The sequence below is a fragment of the Oreochromis niloticus genome, linkage group LG12 (genome assembly GCF_001858045.2).
Source record: "Oreochromis niloticus isolate F11D_XX linkage group LG12, O_niloticus_UMD_NMBU, whole genome shotgun sequence".
In the NCBI taxonomy this organism is placed as follows: domain Eukaryota; kingdom Metazoa; phylum Chordata; class Actinopteri; order Cichliformes; family Cichlidae; genus Oreochromis; species Oreochromis niloticus.
This window is the reverse complement of record NC_031977.2, coordinates 33,309,161-33,329,974: the sequence shown is the minus strand read 5'-3', so window position 1 is coordinate 33,329,974 and position 20,814 is coordinate 33,309,161. Positions and strand designations below refer to the sequence as shown.

At 40.1% G+C, this 20,814-nt stretch overlaps 2 protein-coding genes across 7 annotated transcripts in view; one reads left to right on the top strand and one right to left on the bottom strand.

Moving 5' to 3' along the window:
* Positions 1-1,669: 1,669 nt before the first annotated feature.
* On the top strand, positions 1,670-9,065 carry zdhhc12a (zDHHC palmitoyltransferase 12a). Of its 2 annotated transcripts, XM_005451496.4 has the most exons (6): positions 1,670-2,009; positions 2,166-2,307; positions 3,513-3,646; positions 4,177-4,266; positions 6,021-6,190; positions 7,993-9,065. In XM_005451496.4, exons 2-6 carry the CDS (start codon positions 2,211-2,213, stop codon positions 8,306-8,308), a joined length of 807 nt encoding a protein of 268 aa, XP_005451553.1. In that variant the 5' UTR covers positions 1,670-2,009; positions 2,166-2,210; the 3' UTR covers positions 8,309-9,065. The 2 variants fall into 2 exon arrangements, with proteins under 2 accessions (XP_005451553.1, XP_003444579.1); XM_003444531.5 differs by having other exon boundaries at positions 1,686-2,307; positions 6,024-6,190.
* Positions 9,066-9,206: 141 nt separating this feature from the next.
* The window catches only part of LOC100694237 (serine/threonine-protein kinase N2), a 31,872-nt gene continuing 20,264 nt past the window's right edge, over positions 9,207-20,814 (bottom strand). For all 5 annotated transcript variants that reach the window (XM_025897145.1, XM_013270890.3, XM_005451499.3 and 2 more), the window contains 14 exons: positions 20,317-20,460; positions 18,548-18,623; positions 18,266-18,458; positions 17,907-18,042; positions 17,598-17,641; positions 17,401-17,458; positions 17,205-17,296; positions 16,647-16,823; positions 16,475-16,537; positions 16,315-16,391; positions 16,007-16,149; positions 15,750-15,857; positions 15,036-15,116; positions 9,207-14,461 (listed from right to left, as the gene is read on the bottom strand). In XM_025897145.1, coding sequence (XP_025752930.1) covers positions 14,258-14,461; positions 15,036-15,116; positions 15,750-15,857; positions 16,007-16,149; positions 16,315-16,391; positions 16,475-16,537; positions 16,647-16,823; positions 17,205-17,296; positions 17,401-17,458; positions 17,598-17,641; positions 17,907-18,042; positions 18,266-18,458; positions 18,548-18,623; positions 20,317-20,460 — 1,596 coding nt within the window. In that variant the 3' untranslated portion in view covers positions 9,207-14,257. The remainder of the gene's footprint in view (positions 14,462-15,035; positions 15,117-15,749; positions 15,858-16,006; positions 16,150-16,314; positions 16,392-16,474; positions 16,538-16,646; positions 16,824-17,204; positions 17,297-17,400; positions 17,459-17,597; positions 17,642-17,906; positions 18,043-18,265; positions 18,459-18,547; positions 18,624-20,316; positions 20,461-20,814) is intronic.

Here is a 20,814-nt window from a genome sequence, read left to right as displayed (position 1 = left end):
TGCAAAAGTCTTGAGCCACTTCTCATTTCTTTACATTTTAAGTGGTGTGTTTCTGTCCAGTCATGCTTTTACTGCACTGGTAGTGTTTTGGGGATCATTGTCATGGTGAAAATCTGATGCTTTTCCCACCCAGTTTCACATCTCCAACTTCACAGTTTCAAATGAAGCTCAGAACCATGACAGGCTTTAGACACTTACATACTGATTTGGATTCATCGCTTCATAAAACCTGTTCCCAGTGATTTTCAGTCCACTTTTTCTCAGTCTTTCCTCCATGTTTCCCCTCATTAAGAGTGGCTTCTTGACAGCCACCCTTACTTGAGGCTGTTTTGGATGAGGCTTCAGTAAATGGATTAAATGAAGGACCAGATCCTGTGTCAGGTCTGTGCTGGATTGTTTTTAGATATTGTTCATCTGCTGTAGAGATATTTAGGCTGGTCACTTTTTCTTTTTCCTTCATTTGTTGAGTTTCCCCAGTTTTTTAAGGACATGCTGCACACCTTACTGAGAGGTATCAAATTTTGGTGCAAAATCATTATGTCATGTCTGTCACTGTATTAGGTTTGGTATTTTTAATAGAGTCAACTAAAGAAATGGGAACAAATTATGTATTTTTGTGTGAGGCTGCTAGTAACAAAGTGAATAAAGATTCTTTAGTTGTGTGTCATGTGTGGACACAAGACTGATTCAAGTTAGGTGCTTTTCTTGTGGACGAATGATTCATAGGTCAGTATTCATGATTTCCTTGAATATGGTCAGTTACGAGTACTGGACTGTAAATGAGAGAAAAAGCAGGACATTCAAAAAGCTTGGAAAACTATTGGTCAAGGGCACTTGAAAAAATAAAAGAAAGTCTGGCTCCTTGGAAGTAAAACATGAAGAAATGAAAAGACTTTCACACTGAACAGAGTAATACACACACCTGCATGGACACACTCATTTGAATGTTTATACCAGTATTTATGTTATCCGTTAAGTTTTCTGGTCTGTATCAGGTTTTGTCCTGTTCTCTGTCCTATGATATGTTTCAAAAATAAAAAAAAAATAAGAAAGATTGGCACCCTGTGCACACCGTCCCGAACAAAATTAAAAGTCTGTATTTTATTTTCTTATCTTGCATGTGACAAATTATTATTGTTTGTAAACAAAACACTTGGAAGCTGCAAATGTTAAGTTAAAATCTTGAAAAGAGACATTTTGTCATAGTGAATACTTTCAGTTTTGATTACTTAACATAGGACATTTTTCTTTAACCTTGTCGCATTTTTTTGCAACAAGGCAAAAACAATAATTATATTATTATTATTAATATATAAAATTGTTGACTTGATCATTTGTTGTTGCTCTCAGCAGGGTGATTTGTGGCTTACATAACATTTTGGTTATATCTCAGAATGTTTTACAACAACATCTTCAATAAGTGCTGTATAATTTAAATATAATTTAAAAAATAACTAAAACTTATAAAAAATGATGTTGAATTAACCTCCCACTAAGTCCTACTTATTTGTAAGTAAGTGAGTGGCACATTAACACATTAACCCTGTGACAGTAACGCTTCTTGACACTTCCTGTGCAGTTTCCGATAATCAGCTGCTTCCCAGAAGCTTCAGCAGTTTCTAGAAGCTTCTCAGTGGCAGCCAAAGATAAAGGGCAGGTTAAGCTCTCTGCGTTCACATAATTACAGAATTGGATTAGCCATTACCCGCTAAACTACCTGAAACAAATGCTCGTGTCAACCTTTTTCCACACACAAAAAAGATTTTTTTTAAAATGTGACGTCACTGTTTTCTAAATATTTTTATTGATGGAAAAAAACGATTTTTAAACTCGAAATTAATGTTGGGTTTTTTGTTTGTTTGTTTTTTAAAAACCGCTTTTATGTAACATTAGTCGACGTATTTTTACGAAAATCTTCTTTTGCGCATGGTCAGTTCGAACGGTTTGACCTATACAGGCTGCCGTAGGGAAACAAGGAAGTAGACAGAATGAACAACATAAAAACAGAAGTCAGTTGATTTCTTTTTGATTGAATGCGTATTTACGCCTGTAATCGACTCCAGATTATTTTCTACATTCCTACATTTGCTTTGTAGTATATTTCAAAGCTTCTCGGTCTTTATTTAATATAAGTGTGTTTATTTTCGTAATGCTAACCTTCTTAGCTGGCTCGTTAGCGGTGGTGACAGGTGACAGGTGCTGTTACTAATATGGTGCAGAACGTGTTTCGGAGCGGCTTTCTGGTCCGGGTCGCTCACACCCTGCTCACCTGGATCATAACCGTCATTCTGTTCCTGCACAACACTAGTAAGTCACTCAGACTGCGTCCAGCTAGCTGTTAGCCGTTAGCAACAGGATGGAGCTTAATGGTAGTTGGGCTCCAATTATAAGGAGTTTTATTTTACTTGAGTAATTTCGAGTATCTTTATTATTTATTTTACCTACATACCTACATACCTAGTTTTTTACCACCTGACATGTATCTGTCAGTTGCTGTTACAAGTTACTCCACAAATGAGAATGTTTTATTTAAAATGGTAAATGGCCTGTATTTATATAGCGCTTTACTAGTCCCTAAGGACCCCAAAGCGCTTTACATATCCAGTCATCCACCCATTCACACACACATTCACACACTGGAAATGGCAAGCTACATTGTAACCACAGCCACCCTGGGGCGCACTGACAGAGGCGAAAACACAAGAAATGAGTCTAAATAAAAATAGATACATAAACCTCCAATAAATATATATTTTAAAATAACAAAATACACTAGGACAAACATCTTCTGGGCTTAAAACGGTCATATCATAATTAAATATTTTTTAAATTAAATATTTGAATGCAACCCCTTTCCAGACTGAATAATTTGTCATATATATTTAAATAATAAAATTTGAAATAAAAAAAAATCCAACATCTGATGTACAGTGGCCTTAATGTACTCATATGAACCCATATAATAAGATGTTTTTTTTAAAGTTATATAGAAGTAGAGTTAAAATGAAGAAAAAAGTAATTTCCCATTTGTTTTGACAACTTGTGACTTTACAGTCTCAACAAATATGAAGATTTTTTTGTTTGTTTTGTTTTGTTTTGTCCCTTGTACATTTTCAATATCAAGATTAAAATAAAGTTTATTATCCCTGAGGGGTAGTGTGCTTTGTAGTCAGCAGCATAGATAACACATACACCCCGAAACCCCAACAAATCACATTATAGAATTTAAAAAATGAATAGTGGTAGGAACAAGTGAGAATTTAAATCAGTTTGTTCTGCAACAAGTCAAAGAATACCTCCCCTCTGAAGGCAACAGCTGATACTCTGAAAACAGTGGATGTGTGCTATGACCCCAAGTCCTTTCCGCTGTTAGGGTTGGCCTCCCTCTACACAGGAGGGCAAGATTATTTACCTGCCACATTTCTACATATTCTTGGAGAATATCTTACTTTTTGTTAGCTCTTACGTGTGTGTGTGTGTGTGTGTGTGTGTGTGTGTGTGTGTGTGTGTAGGTTTGCGGAGATGTGAGGAGCAGGGAGAGCTGCTGCTGCCGGCTCTCTTCTTCTTGCTGGTCGTTCTGTCAGTGCTGTTGTACTTTGCCGTTTCCCTGATGGACCCCGGCTTTGTGCTGACTGACACTGTCAAGGTGAGTTTAATTAAAAAGACTCAGATTACAAAGTCAAAGTAGATCCTAATTTGAGGGCTGGCTGCGGCTCAGCAGGCAGCTCAGAAGGTTCAATCCCTGGCTGCTCCAGTCTGCATGCCAAAGTACCCTTGGACAAGATACTGAACCCTGAGTTTCTCCTGATGCGTTTATCAGAGTGAGAACATTAGATTGAATGGATGAATGAGACATGTTGTATGAAGCTCTTTGAATGCTCAAATAGAGTCGAAAAGCACTATATATATATATATATATATATAGCAGTCCATTTACCATCGTTAAGGATTAAAACACTTTGTGAAAGGTTGGTTTCATAATGTGTTGTAATAGTGGTGACCACTGACTGCCTCCAGGTTACCTTTCATCAGCTGTGGAGATGTCAGCAGTGCTGTGATGTTTTCTTATCAGCAAATGGACTAAAACCTGGACTAACCTGTGTATAATGCTGAAAGGTCACAGTGTTTCTGTGTGCATGTGAACACTTGTGACTGACGTCTGTTTGTGTTACACAGGGCGCTCAGAGTCCAAATGAAGAAATGGAGGCGATGATCCCTCAGTCATCGACCGCTCGTGTGAGGCGCTGTGGATACTGCCTGCTGCAGGTAACCAACTGCTGCCAGCTGCCAAATTCCAGTGCTCACCAAGTTTGACATGACCGCATTTCCAACTCATCAAATTCTGTGTGTTGAGTTTAAATGGTCTCTTTCTGCATCATGTGTCAGGAGAAGCAGCTGATACTAAAACGGAGCCAAAGACACAAACATCCTCCTCCTGAAAGAAACTTTCAAAATAGTGTGAATTTGAGGCTACATCCACACGTACATAAGGATTTCTTAAAAACTGGAATTTTTCTCTTTTGTTTATAAGACCCCGTCAACAGCAACACTGTTTTGCATCACAAGTCACAAGAAAACCCTCAAAAACAAACCCGACGCCATGAACTGTCAAAAGTGCCACAGCAACAGGTGGTAACATATCTCTAACCATACAGGAATGTTGACCAATCAGAAGCCTAGGTGTATCACTAACAAACAATAAGACAACACACAGTCTAATCTCACAAAAAAGGTGACACTGCAAAACAAAGTCATAATTTTCCCTGAGACAAAAAGCTAATGAAAAGCTCAGTTTTCAGCAGCCTAAAACCACCACTTACATGACCTGTGTGTGTGGACAGGACCTCAGGCTGACTGTTGGTTGGACTGTGTGAAAGTATTTGATGGGACGATGGAAGCTACATGGTAGCTGAGCTTACTGGAAAGCGAAAACGAAATAAAAAGAAGTATCTGTTGGAGTAGAGGCCATTTTCTGTGGCTTTGGCTCTGCTTTTAACACGCCTTTGTGCACCAGAAATTTGCCCAAATATGGTCACTCCTGGCTTCAGATGGTGGCAGCCAAAACACACCGAGGGCTTAAAATGGGAAATCGAAAAGGGTAATGTCACTGCAGCTTTGTCAAGCTTTTATTTGTTGGCACACCTGTTAATCAAAGTGTCCACACCTCTGAGTTTAAGTTATATAAAAACAAAAAAAAAACATTATCTCAAAAGGTTAAAACAGTTTTTTCACCAGGCTGTAAACATGTTCTCCTTTGAAGTTGAGACTTTGTGCCTGCCAGTCAATATTCAGGCCAAGAAGAGCCACAAACTCATCTTTGTCATTGTTTTAAGATTTATGATGACCAGTTGTTTTCTTTGGTTAACAACCAAACTGTGTTTTTTAAATTCACTACAATAAGTCTTTATTTTTCTTCTATAATTAAATAAGCCCTGCAAACTGACTCACAGACACTGTCAGACTTTGCAAAGACTCGGTTGTAGGCCAGCATTAACCAAATTCACCCAGTGCATTGGTTCATTCAAGTATGGAAGCTTGTTTCCACCATGAAAGAGGAAAAAAAGTTTTGCCAGACAAAGCTCAGTCAAAACTTTGAGATAAAACATTTTTTGACTTATGGATGGCAAAAAATGTTTTAGTTTTTTCAGTGGCAGAAAAAATCTGAGTGGGACACCTGCATTCCTGTGTATGTCACCTTTACCTGCATTCTTTTCCTCTGTGTCGATCTCAGCCACGCCCATGTATTTTACCCCTATTCCCTTATCAGGGACTTTTACAGCTCATTAAATGTTTTTACGGCTCTGAGGCGTTGTCTGCGAGTCTGTTTGCACCACTGATTTAATTGCAGAAACAGCTGCAGATTGATTTTCTTTTAATCAACTAATCAGTGCAGCTGTAGAAGGATTTAACTTTCTCTTTTGGTCGAATCACACAAAAGAAACCATCTAAAAAATCTGGAGAACGATCAACTTTTCCCAGTAACAGCACCTTTATTTTATTTTCTCTCTGTGTGTGTCAAGCAGCAGCCAATGAGAGCGAAGCACTGCCACATGTGTAAACGCTGCGTCCATCGCTTCGACCACCACTGCCCGTGGATTGAGAACTGCGTGGGAGAGAGGAACCACCGCTGGTTCATCATCTACCTGCTGGTGCAGCTGCTCACCCTGCTGTGGGGCCTTCACGTCGCTCTGTACGTCTGCTAAATGCCTCCGCCTGTCTCCAGCCTCTAAGATAAATGTCCTTATCTGCTGGGAATATTTATGGCCTCAGTTTGCCTTCCAGCAGTGAGTCAGTGAAAACTTATCTTGTGCTGAGTGTACTCTGCTCTGCCGCTTTATCTTTAGACGGAATTGGGTAACTTATGACTTTTGGAGAACATCACTGAACTGAGTGGTTAAATTGTGTAAGGATGATCTGTGACAGGTTGCTTAAGCACACCTATAAAGTTCAAGTCGTCCTCATTTTAAGTTTCCAGTTAAAGGCACCGCTGTGGAGCAGAGGTTTATGTGCACACACAGAGGCAGAAGTAAGCTCTGTGGTAATTAAACTTCAATGAGTAATAATCAGAGATCATCAACTGAGTAAAATATAAAAGAAAACACTCGGGGTAATGTGTGAAAACTTTTCAGCAATATTTCATGACATTTATTGAAACCAGTGTTGCCCTGGACACAGAAGAATGAAAAAAAACCATGTCAGCTTACACTTTGCAAGCTTCTGAGTACAGGCAGACAAACAGCTGGCAGCGTGGCTGTTAAACAGCCAATTTTATACATCTAAATAAAATCTGAAATGTGCCTTTAGTCAGGAGAATTGGTGACAACAAAAATGATGTAGCATGTTCTGTTTCAGATTTTGTTAATTAATTCATTCTCCAAAATACATAACCGATATTTCGAGTTGCCCTGTGGAAAAATGTAATATTTTAAATGACTCTATCAAAGTAATGTAACCCACTACATCCCGCTTAGTTTTATAGCAGATGTTTAAACACTGAGACATGCATGTATTCCCTCTGGCCTACAGCGATGACTCCATCAACCAAAAAAGAAACCATTAGTGTTTTTGTCCTGTCAGGCAGCAGATAAATCATAGACTGTATACAAGCGCTGGACATGACCACTGTGACATCACCCACGCTGTCATTTTTAAAGAGTCAATGTTTTTTTTTGTTACCACTGTGTTGCTGTTTTTGGTGTGTCGGTCTCTGTGGCAACACTAAAAATTCAAGTTTGTCTAATATAATAATGAGTAAATGGGATTTTTATAAAACTCATCCTTATGGATACTGCAGTTAGTCCAGGTGTGCTGACACAGGCCGCTGTAGCAGCTAGTTCTCCATTGGGCCTCTGAACTGAACAGTTTGAGCGTTTTTATGCTTTTGATGCCTTTTTAGAGCATTTTTAATGGATTTGACTAAAAGTTTGGGCTTCAGTTTTGGTGGTTGCGCTTCTAGTGTTTTGTTATTAACAGATGCATATGTGGCTGTGCTTTGCAACAGTCAAGAAGCGGATAACTTCTTCGACCTTGATTTCAGTTTCAAAATATGGCGTCCAGAAGCAGTGGATGACCTCACTATGGTTGCAGACTATCCATAGAAGGCAAGCAGTTTGTTTAAACTGAAGCAAGCCTCAAGTGGACTTTAGAGGAACTGCAGTTTTTTGCATTTCATCATTGTCTTCTACATTGTTTGTATATAAGATTAAAAAAAGAAGCATGCACTTTATACCTACTAGTCGGTATTCAGGGTGAGGAAAGGCTTTCGATGTTCAGCTGTTTTCTTATCAGCAAATTCTGTTAACGAACTGATGATGATTTTAATTTTGCTAAATTATGTTTAGTTTCCTTATAAACAAAGCTTTTTATGGGACAAACCAGTGAATTAATCAAGCTGAATTAATCCAGATTTGTTTCTTATGATGAACTTCTGTTATAGGCCAAACAGATCTAAGTGGTGATTTATTCCTGTTGTGTGATTTCCTTGTGTTTCAGGTCGGGCATTTCTCCTGCTCTTACGTGGGAGCAGTGGTTCAGGGTGAATGGCTTTCTGCTGGCAGCGCTGTGCATAGTCGGGATTTTCTCCGTGGTTGTGGTGCTGCTGCTAGGCTCCCACTTATACCTGATCTCTATCAATTGCACCACCTGGGAGTTCATGTCCCGCCACAGGATCTCATACCTGAAGACCTGCAAGGACGAGGAGAACCCGTTCGACCGTGGCATCTTCTGCAACCTGTGGGATTTCTTCTGCATCTGCAGGACGGTGATGTGGGAGAAGGTTTACCACAGAAACACGCTGAATCCAGTCTGACCCCACAGAGGCTGGAGTCAACTAATCTCTGACTGGTTTTGTATTTTCACAAAGATGAAGACAGGAGAATGAGAAAGTGTTTTCTTTAATTGTTTTATCCAGGTACAGAAATTAAAAGGAAACTTTTTGGACTGAAACAGCGGACCGTCTCAGGAGGATTGTAATCACTCTGGTGCTCCCATCAGTTTCCTGTTCTTGGCTGGAAACTCTCTGACTTGTTTTCATGTAACAAATTAATCCAAACCTCAGAGGTATCTGTGTAATGTTGCCTTAACACAATCCCTTTACCCGTATTTACAGTTAACATTGAAACACGCGTTCAGTGTTGGTATCTTACCGTGTGATGCGCAACAGCTGACATCACGGGTTTGCGTGTGGGGGTGCGTGTGTGTCACTGGCACATTAAAGGGCTCATTTTTATTCTTGGATTCTAGACTAGCTTTCCATGATTCACAGCTCAAAATAATCCTTGGTATAGCCTCTCAGTTCATTCTCTGTCTGAAACAAGCTGCTTTAGCTCTTCCCTCTTTAAACCAGCTGTCTTCTGTTTGGCTGTTATCTGCAAACAGAAGGTTTGAACACCCAGTGGGCGGGGCTTCTAAGCTAAAAGACCATAGGGTGTGTATAGAAGTTGGATTTAGTTGATGTGATGTGACCACTGGTTTGCAAAGGCTCGTCTTAAACACTTTCCCCCATAAACAGGACATCTGAAAACTTAATTCCTGAACACTTAATGAAGAGTTATTCTTCGTCTATCGTCTTTGCTTGTTGAAACCAGACACCAGTTACAAAGCAAACCACGCTGCATCATCATCATCATATATGAGGGATATACAAACTCTGACATCACATGAATCCAAGAACAGAAGAAAAGCTTGAATCTGAGCATTAAGAGCAGTCTGAAATCTCAGCTTTTGGCTCTCAGTTATATTTGACTCTTCAGTCAGAAAAAGGAAAAGAGGGGAAAAGCAGATCCATGTTTAGTATTTCTGAATGTCAAACTGAGCTTTCTTGCCTTGAAGTTTGGTGGTGTTTAAAATGTCAAACAGTATACAAGTGGCACATAAGTTGTTGTTTTGTTTTGTTTTTTAAAGTTGATCAAAAGAAAAGATAAAAATAAGCACTACATGTGATTGAAACACTCAGGTTTGGTCACTGCTCTCTGTAAAGCAGGGTTGTCAAACATAAGGCCTGGGGGCCAGAATTGGCTCGGCAAAGACTCCAATCTGGTCCATGTGTGAAATTCGTAATGCTGACAGAAGGGAGCGTTTAAAGTTTAAATAAGTTTGACATCCCTGCTGTGAAGGTTTCTGTTGTTAAGTGATGAGAGTGGTGACCCCACATTATTTACACTAACTGCCTTTAAACCTGCTGATGTTTGGTAGCTGCCTGTAAACTGATGTGAGTAAGTTCATTTTTTACCAAGTTCTTACTGTAATGTTCTGTTTGTATTTATTGACAACAAAGAGTACATTAAAACACGGATGATATGCATATCGTTATAGAGTACATCTGTACACACTGACATTCCCTGTCAGGATTCACGTACATACATAGAGTACATAAATACATACAGTACTGACACAGAAGTAACATGTAATATTCAGCAGCATAAACTTAAAGTGCCACAACAGTTAAACCACCTGACTGCCCTGCTATGGTTTCTTAAATTAGCTGACAGCAAGTGCAGCGTTCAGTGTCCTGCTCAGAGGTGGCCTTTAGAGCTGTTAAAGAGCAACATAACACCCTGAATACATCCCTTTATATGATCAAAATGGTGTGTGCCATGGGTAGATAACTGCAAAAGAATATTTGAAAGAGGGAAAGCAGCCCCTCCAGTGCAAAGTTGATGCAGTGATACAGATTTATCTTTATTGTGGACTTTAACTCCAGTTGTGACCTATATGCCAAAGGCTACAACAGGGGCCTGGGTTTGAGTCCACACCCAACCTTTTTCCTTAATGTTATAAATAAATACGCCCTCTTGATTTATTCATTTCCTCTCTTGCTCGCATTTAGGTCCTGACTCAAGCCTTGAACATGACACAAAGCCCCTTCAGTGCGTCATAATAAGTATCTTTGTAATTATCTGGTGTTTTACAATAAAAATGTGATAAAGAAGCTCTGAAGGTTTGAAGTTGTAACTTTGACTTTCCTTATTGAAAAAAAAAAAAACAAATCAGGAGAAAATCCTCTGAAATTCATCATGTTGGTAAACTTCTAATTATGTCAGTGAATTGCTCAAATTAATGGCTTGTATCCAGTTTTGAGAGCTTGCTAGAGTAATCTGCTCCTCACTTCTGAATCTAATTCGACTGGATTTTAGCCTCAGTAACTGTGACTGTGAATTCAAGTCTTTGTAATAGCCTGAAAAGACAGCATTTCAACTTTCACTTTATTGGATGTCAGTCTTTTTAAGCCTGTAACACACTGACCAGATTTAGCCCAGAGAACAATATTCATGGATGTCTCATGCTTAGGCCGTCAATATGTTTCTGAAACCGAATCAATGAGCTGTACAGTAAACATGACTGAATATGAAATGCTGCTGATCGAACGATGGATTTAGTGTTAAGTTACTCTTTAAAGCCCCAGGCCTCATCTGAACCCCAGCTTGTCAACAGCTGCAGGCAAATTCCAGGATTTCTAGGAGCACGTGAACAAAATCAGGGCTTTTTCCTCCTCTTTTTATTTTTTATTGCCTTGATATCAGTAGAGCTCACTGAATATGAGTCACTAAATTCAAAATACAGATACTTTATCACTAGTATGGCTATAATAGGTTATCTATGGCTTCTTTTATACTGCTAGTGATTACAGGATTTTCTAGTGCACGAGTAACCACGGTGCCATGCGCTTCCTACTGCTGTAACAGAGACGAAGGAATGACTTCACACACGTTGGACTGAAATTAACACTTTTTTTTTTAAAGGTTTTGAAACCAGAAGTCAGAGTAGCTTGTTTCATCTGTTTGGTCAAGGCAGTGGGCAAAGCCTGTCACAGTGATGCATAGAGACGGCAGCACATACTGAACCTCTGCAGGAGAAGAAAATAATAAGCAAAGGCCACAAAGCGAGCTCCATCTGTCGCCAGCGCACAGGAGGCTTGAAGAGGCTATAAAGATGACTTTATGCTCCCAGGTTTATCCATGTTATCATCTGAGTGGACATAATCAAACTGAAAGCACATTTATGATAAATATGCATCAGGAAGAACCAGGAGGTAATCCCACCTGACCCCTTCAGAATCAGCTGATTGTTTAATAATGATGTCCACATTTACAGGCCCACTTCAAACTTTATAAGTACTAGAGATATCCATGGGACATTTTCAGAGATGAGAAATTGATGATTTTCCTATATATATATAATCTGGTGTTCCTTTTTACTAATTTTAATAAAGTTTAGATGGGATCTATCTGCTGCTCAAACACATTTTTTAAAACTTTGGTTAATTTTCAGGCTGTCGATTTGATTTGAGTCTTCTTCAGTGTTTTTGTGTAAGTTACTGCAAAGCGCTGCTGTCTTCCTCTTTGTAGCTTTCCTGTGTGATATCATCATGCTTGTGTGATATCATGTCATCATACATGAGACATTTCCTCTTTCATGCATGTGGTAATTGCTTGGCACTGATGCACGATCAAGTGAGAATGAACAGTTGAGGAAGTGTGTGACAGTTATTCACTTCATTCATTTATAAATAAACATGAAGGAACCCAAATTTACAAAAACCACTTAGTGTAAAAGAAAGCTACTTCACAAGGGATCGCCACAGCAGGCAGCTGCACATGCTTAGTTTTATGCACAACCCTCTGACGTACCCACTAAAGGAAAAACCGTGTAGTGTCGCAGAGGAAATAACAACGACATGAGGTGAAGTCGTAATAACAACATGTGAGGGCTTAGTTGATACAAGCCAGGATATTTGTAGTTCAGCATTTCTCTCAACAGTTTAAATGAAAATCTATTATCAGAGTTTAGCTACTGTAAATTCAGAACTATATTTTGAACCTCCTGTTTTTGATTTATTTAAAGGTGATAAAGGTATAGACTCTTCAAGCATCCCGTGTCTGACTCTATCAGATTTGTTTCAACCTTTCACCAGATCTCCAAAATAAACTAACAGGAGGAGGAGGTGTGAGCAGGCTGGCGGTCCGGGCAAACTTTGACTCTCTGCAGAGATTATAAAGGGTCATTATCACTTTGTTTGCTCAGTCAGAAACACAAAAAATGATGCTGCCTGGTTATTTATTTATCTTTGTTGTGCTGTCAGATCAATGACAGCGTGAACAGTCAGCGTTTTTAGCCATGGGATAGGTTTGAACATGATGGAGCTGCGGAAACATTTAGAGTCAGCATCAAGACAGGCTGGGAAACTTTCATTGAGCTGGAATCAAGCAAGATTTATGCTCACACTTTATTTTATGGCACACTAATAAGACGAGAAAATAAATACTCATAATATGAGTATGGACATTGGCAACCATGGACAACCATCCATGAGTTATGACCTGTATCTGATCAGATAATTATATCACATTTACAGACTTCACAACAACATCCAGGCTGGAAGGGATTTGACATCCATCCACCCACCCACCCACCCATCCATCCATCCATCCATCCATCCATCCATCCATCCATCCATCCAGCCAGCCAGCCAGCCAGCCAGCCAGCCAGCAGTCTAAACCTTTTCCTTTAGATCTTCTGGGGGGACACCAAGGCAAGTCCTAAGCCAGCCAAGCGATTTAATCCCTCCAGCCTGTCCTGGGTCTGCTCCAGGGTCTCCTCCTAGTTAGACATTCCTAAAATACCTCAACTAGGATGTGTTGAAGAAGCATCCTGGTCAGATTCCCAAACCACCTCACCTGGCTCCTTTCCATGTGGAGGAGTAATGGCTCTACTCTAAGCTGCTCCTGAATGACTAAACTCCTCACTGTATATCTAAGGCTGAGCCCAGACACCCTTTGAAAGTAGCTCATTTGAGCTGCTTGTATCTGTGATCTCATTCTTTCAGTCACTACACAGAGCTCGTGGCCATAGGTGAGCCGTAGCTCAACCACAACATACCGGTACAGTATCTGCATTGCTGCACACACTCCACTCGTGAATAATTCCCAGACAAACAAAAAAGTCCACTTGGGGCATTTCAACCCGCAAAACTAAGGTCTAATTTTCAGGTCTAGGAGCAAGCTGGAGATCATCACCTGATGAAGCCAGAGGGGCCATATCATGGACTAAAAGCAGAGACATGATCCTGAGACTGATATGCTTACACCCTCCTCCCTTTGTGCATGCCTTAAAATTCAATCCAAAGAAGATTTGAACAGAATGGATGACAAATGGAAGCCTTGGGACTCACAGGGAACGATTTGAACTTACTGCCATCTCGTTAAGTCTCATCAGTCCGGCGTAAAATAAAGTGCAAATCTGTAAAGTGCAGAGTCTCAAAATCGACTGATATCACTGTCTGAGCCTCTGCACTTATTTCTCAAAATATTGAACTATTCGTTTAACCTACTTATTCGTTTTTTTGTAGTTTTTATTTACAATCTCTAAGCTGTCAAAAGGTATCAATCACAGGCCACTGGCAATCACAAGTCTAAAGTCAGGCCTTAAAAAGGGATTGAAATTAAATGGTAAAAGGAATGTAATCCTCACAGCTGTAGTTATAATCTGCAAATGTTTCACTTCTGTACTCTTTAAAGGACTCAAAACTGATCAGTTTTAATGATTGGCTGATTAACCAATCAACTAACACAACAGCAGACCAAAATATAAAAATATAAAAGTCCTGTCATTGTTCTTGCTTTTCATCTAAAAATATATAAATAAAGTAGCTTGCCATAGGAGGGTTGTGGTTATGATAAATGTGGGTTACCTGCCAGTGCGGACACTAACTTGGACATTCTGGTTGTAATTTACCCCTGCGGTCGTGTCAGTTTAATTTTCACCCATGCAAGGCGCAAAAGTCAAAGTCCGCGAACGCTTCCTGCTGCTCGGCGGAGAGGCTGAAGGGCTTGGAGGGAGGCGACAGGGTTGGCTGGAGTCGAGTGAACTCGCTGTCGAAGTTGCTGACATCAGTGGGCTCCTTGATCGACGGCAGGAAGGGCGGCGTTACTTTCTTCGCTAGCAGGGCTTCCCAGTCGATGGTCTGCAAAAGAGCCACAAAGTTTAAAAAAACAAGTTATCCCTGTGAGACTGTGCTACCTCCTCAGTTTCAGGCAGTTTTTTCTAATCCTGGCAGTGTATGATGTCATCGAGAAGATAGTTCAAACTTTGTGTTGTCGAGGGTGAGGCAGTAAGAAAAAAATGCTAAAAACAGCTAAAACAACTACTTTGTGAATGGAGTGTTTGCAACAAGGCCCAGTTTGAGATAAATAAGGATTATTTTGAACTGTGAATCATGCAAAGCTACTGTAGCAGAGTCAGAGAATAAAAACATGGAGCAGAAAACAACAATAATAGGTTAGCTTTAGTACTTTGACTCATCAATCAATAATTTAGGAGACAGAGGTGCTTATAGAGCTTTGATGTGTCTGGACAGGTTAAGTCACTGTCTAATCAGTACTAATCAGTGCTTCATCACTCATCAGGCTGAATCAGGAGTGGTAGACGCTGATTATAACGACTACTCAGCTTGTTTACATGTTGTTTAGATGTTTACATGTCGGAGAGTAGTTCAGTGGAAAGACAGTGAAGACAAACAGTTGATATGGATCCGATACCTCAAAGAATTTCTCTCCTTTGACCTCGTTTGCGTCCCTCTCTCCAGCTCCGAGCCTTTTCAGTGGATTCTTCTTCAGCAGCTGTGAACAAACACACATGTTTTCAGGTTTCAGGTTGAAATACATTACTCGCCGTATTTTATACTCAAATTTAAAACAGTAATTACAGGTTCTAGATTAGGTTCTAAAAAGTGTGTGGTGCATTATGACTTCTACGTTTTCACCAGAATCTTTCTGAAATATTATTCAGAAGTAAATATGAGTTAAGCAAAAAAAGCCAAATTGTACTATCACCTCATTGCAAAAAGGATCTACATAGGAACCTCCTGGATGAAGTGGGTTTCCTCTGTGAACTCTAGCTGCCTTTTATAGTCATAAGAGATGTTTTTTAAGGTTTATGGGTGATTCTAAACATGCTGTAGGTGCCGATGTGATAATGTGTGTTTATTAGCCTAGATGGAAAAATGGCTATAAAAATAGATGCAGGGTTTTTCGTGGCTCATAGCGCCCTATTTGCACAGCTGGTTGGTTGACATTTAGATAAAGCAATGAGTCTGTATTACCTTACAGAAGAGTTATCTCTGTATATTGTACTTAACATTGGCCATTTCATAAATTGCCAAAATGAATCAAAATCCTGCAACAATTTGATGTGTGACTTGAAAAAAATAATCGAGAAATGCAGGACGCAAGAGGTCAAATGAAGGTGAATACCTTCTGGATGATGGAGACAGCATCAGGAGGAATGCAGGTTGGATACTGCACGTCATCATTAACGATGCTGTCAAACACCTCCTCCTCATCTTCACCAGGGAATGGAGACTAGCAGGAGGGCGGAAAGATGCTGAGTTAGGCTTTAACTGGGATGAACTGTGGAACTTTGCATTGATCACTATGACATTAAAAGCTTTCAGCATGGCCAGAAAATCTGAAATAAACAGAGCTGCAAAAGCTGAATATGTCTGAATAACCTCTCCAACAAGCATTTCGTAGATGAGGACGCCCATCCCCCACCAATCCACTGCTCGCGTATAGTTGTCGTCTGTCAGGACTTCAGGAGCAAGAAACTCAGGAGTCCCACAGAAAGTTGAGGTCCGATCGCCGTGTCCCATCCCTGCCGATACATCACACACTTCAGTCCTCTCAGATGGAAGTATCGAGAGTTTAAATTGTAAAACTGATTCTGTTTGGGTAGTAGTATAAAAGGTAAGAAAGTGGCTACTGCTACTTGTGCTGAGCCAGAAATTAGATTACAGACAGGTGTGCTGAATGGATTCACCTTCTTTACAAAGTCCAAAGTCTGTGATTTTCACAAATCCATCTGCATCCATTAACAGGTTGTCCAGCTTCAGATCTCTGTGTAAAACACAGAGTACACAAACTGAAGGGTGCCAAATGTTTTCCTGTAACATGAGATCACTTTGGCACTTATCACCTACCGATAGATGATTTTATTCAGATGCAGAAACTCTAAACCAAGCAGGACACATGCTGAGTAAAACCTGTACATGATAGCAACAACAGATCAGAGATTTTGGATAACAACACCTTAAAAAATACACAGAGGCTTTCTAAATTTGGAAATCTCTCAGGCACTCTTTTTATGCACACCTGGTCTGAGCCTCGGTAAACACATCATTGTGGATGTGGATCATGAGGTCACCACCGGGTAAATACTCCATGACGAAGCAGACATGGTCGCTGGTCTGGAAGCAGCCGTGGAGGTTGACGAGGAACGGGTGCCTGGACGCGTTGATCATCTCAAAGATCCTCTTCTCGCTCATAAGACTGCAGAAAAATACATCACATTAGCTCATGTTACACTCAGCTATTATCCTCATAGCTGCAAAGAGTGAGTTTTTCTTGTCAAGCTCAGTAATAACGTCCATGGCTGCAGTTCCACTAATGACCACTTGAGGCTGGCTCCAAAAGGAAGTCAATTCCCTTAGACTCCGGTGTTTAAATGTCCAAGTTTATAGCATTAAAAAGCATGATTAGAAACTAGATACAAAAACAGTTTGGGCCTTTATTTATAGGCCATAACAGACACTGAGTGAAGGCAAAAACAAACGCATCCCATTAATCTATAATCTGAACTTTCTTATTGATAATCACGTAACGTGCACCTGCATGCAGATTTAAAGCATTCTTGTCTTTCCTTCCACTCACCTGTCCACTTCATCACGAGTAACAATGTCTCTTTTCTTCAAAGCTTTGACGGCGTACAATTTTCCGGTCTTCTTAAACTCTGCCAGCAGGACCTGGAAGACATTCACAGCAAATCTAACCCTGATCAGCTGAGGACAAACAAGAGAAGACGTTTGGCTCAGTCACAGTGTTTCACAGAAAAGCTTCAAACTGTTACCTTCCCAAAGTGTCCTCTGCCAAGAACTGAGATATATTTAAAATCTTCCACCTGCATCCTTTTGGGGAAAAAAGATCAAAAATAGAAAATAAGGATCGTGCTTAATTCCTAATTTTTAGAAGAAGAGTGTGAGTAGAGAGTGAGAGTAGAGTGTGAAGTGTGTGAAGACGTGTATGTGTATGTGTGTGTGTGTGTACTTTAGAGCAGACACAGGCTGATCTTCGCTTTCTTCTATGGAGGACTGCAAATAAAAGTTCAATGACAAATTAGAGCTCAATAAGAACATGTTTAGATCGTCTAAAACCTGCTGTTTAAACCTGTAATATCAGCAGAAAAGTTAATGTTTTTAGCCATTATCACATCACAAAGCTGCCAGTGTGGCTTTAGATCCTTACTCTCAGTGCTTAGAATCTGTTACTGGATACAGTTTCACTCTTCTAAAGCTAATTTGTCTCTTGCTACATATATAAATGTGTAAATTCTGAATGCACTTGCTAATGACTTACCGGTTTTTCTTGCAGTGCGGGCACAGATGATGTTCGGTGCACTGCACTGATGATGCCAGCTGTGTTTTCTTCCTGGTCCAGGATGGTGGGAGAGGGCTGATCCTCAGTGATGCTCAGCCTGATTACTGGAGCTTCGCTGCAGGCCCACAGAGACAAGTGTTGAAAAATGTAGTGAGATAGTAGAGAGTCAAAAAATACTGAGAGAGGGCAGGACCTGGAGTCAAACTACTGACACTATCATTGGAAAAGTTTTATCTCCTCACGGTACTACATATATATAAAAATAAAAAAAATAAAGCTAAAATACACAATAAGAACTATCTATGACAATGTGAGATGAACTTGTGATTAGTTCCTACCTTGGCAGTGAAGTGGTAGTTTGAGGCTCCTTTTCAGTTGCATGGGGCGCGTTGTTGGCCACCAGGTCAGGGGTCGCAGAGAAAGATGAGCTGAATGTGGTGAAGGAGCTGTAGCGAGGGAGGATGCTCATCATCAGATGACCCCAGGTGGCAAAGTTCATGTTCATCTGGGCTGCTCTGAGAAAGTTCTTCCCTGACAAAGAAAACAAATCAAATCATCATTTCACTGCAGAAACACAAATTCAATCTGAATAAATCTGTTTGGGGCTTTTGTGTTTGTACCTCTCTCTTTAGTGAAGATGCACCGCTGACGTCTCAGCTTTGGCTGCCGTTCGAGCACAGTGTCAATAAACCGAAGCTGTAAAATACAGAACAAACAGATTTCTTTTAACTTTTGAGAAATTAATGGCATTTCTATCCAGCTGGGCTGTAAAAGCATGGCTTATATTGCACCTTACTGGCTGTGATAATTGGCACTAGCTGATTAATGTGTGGATTAATTTGAGACAGAAAAAAGGCATAGTGTCACAGTGAAATGCTCAAAGCTGTGAGTGTGGTGCCAAAGCTCACCCAATGTTAGATTTCTGTTCCTCAATAAGATTCTACTTTGTTGAAACAGAACATAATGTGGAGCATCTATAGCAGATGCCTCTTATCTTTAGTATTAGATTTCCTACAACCACACTGAAATCTGTCGACATGCAGCTCTTTATGGGACTCTGAAGTGTGTTGGATTAATGTGAGAATGTTAAAATGAAATAATATTGACTTTAAACAGCTCACTGAACACTTTTAAAGCACGTTTGCATCTGATTTTCCCTCCTCTCAGGGCTGCTGAGGGTTCAGGAACAGGATGACTAACAAAGACTGAGCAGATTAAGTTTGCCACTTACCACTTGAACATCTCAGTGTTGTCCAACTGATGTTGTAAAAAACAAACCTGGACCCATCACTTACCACGAGTTATAGGTCCATCTAAAAACCTCCTTTTATATCCCTTCCAGAATACGAGAAAAGGTTGCTGGGACACAATTAAGCAAAGTTTTGGAGATGCACAGTATCCTTTCAGTCTGGTTTCAGAGAGTTACACTCCACTAAAGAGCTCTCCTTAAAGTCTCCAATGACCTTTTGATGGCTGCAGATAAGACTGACTGTTCCACGTCTTTGCTTTGCTGGACCTCAGCTCAGCCTTTGATACCACTGATCATCAGCTTTTGATCCACAGGTCAAACAGCATGGCAGTGATTTTGGTTTACCTCACTGGTTTACTGATTTTTGGGTTCGGTGGGTGAGTTTTGGTCTGATTTTGCTGCTTTATCATTCAGTTTTCTTGGTTAAGTTCTCTTTTATATTCACAGTATATCCTCATTAGGTCATATTATCAGCAGTTTTAAAATAGTTTCTTATCATTTTTATGCCGAGATCATTTGACTGTACCTCCCTTTGAAACCTCATGAACTGGATATCCAGCTCAATCGACTGTCTTAATGCAATCAGGGTGCAAGACTGGGTGACAAATAATTGCTCCTGAGAACATCAGTGCTCAAGCAGCTAGCGGGGTCCCTGTCATTCACAGTAAACTCTAACATGTGGAACGGTGGGATCATTTTTGATCAGTCCTTGATGTTTGATGCTCACAAAAAGTCTCTGACCCACTCTTGTTTTTTCCATTTAGGAAATATTGCTAAACTTTTGTCTGAAAAAGTGATTTGGAGATGCTTGTTCATGCCTTCATCTTCTCTCACTTGGATTATTGTAATCCACTGTTTTTCCATCTGTTAATTACCTCCAGTCTTTTTGCATTGACTTCCTGTCAGGTTTAGCGTTTAGTTTAAAATCTTAAAATCTCCTGCCTTTCTGGATGTGACCTGTAGGAACTTGGTTTGATGCTGAGGCTAACTTGACATGAATGACTTACCAGGCTTAATGTCGGCATTTCCTACAACCTACAACTTTTTCTGGTGTATATCTAGCCTCTATGCTTATGCGTGTATCTATGTTTTGTTGTTCTTTGCCACTGCACCGTACACAAGGCAGGTGGTTGTATGTACCTTAGTGTAGAGGAGGCCCTGTGGCTCTAAAGTTATCCCCTGGTTGGTGATTGGGTTGTCCATCATCTCCTCCAGTCGCAGGAACTTGACTGCACACATCGCCCTCCGGTCCCGCCAGAAGACACTGACCTCCAGCTCCCGGGACTGCCAGCAGAGCGAGGACCAGCAGAGAAAACACAGACTGAAGGTTTGAGCGGGAAGTGAGCACCACCATGACTGAAATGGTAGTAATAGCATGTTGTGATTCATTTCTGTTGCAACTGAGAATCTTTAGAAGAGGTTCAATCATGTTTGTCATCACTGAGTCATTGTTATGAGGCTGTTTTTTATCAGATTAAAGTAAGCCTGTGAGTATTTGCTGGAGTCTTTAAAGTTTCACTGTGGATCGGTGAGAAGAGTAAAGTTACTTATTATATTTCAGTTTAACTGAGTGTTTCTCATTAATAGAGCCAAAGGTTGTTTGCAGCTGTTAGTGAATAAACTGGTGATGTTTTGCAA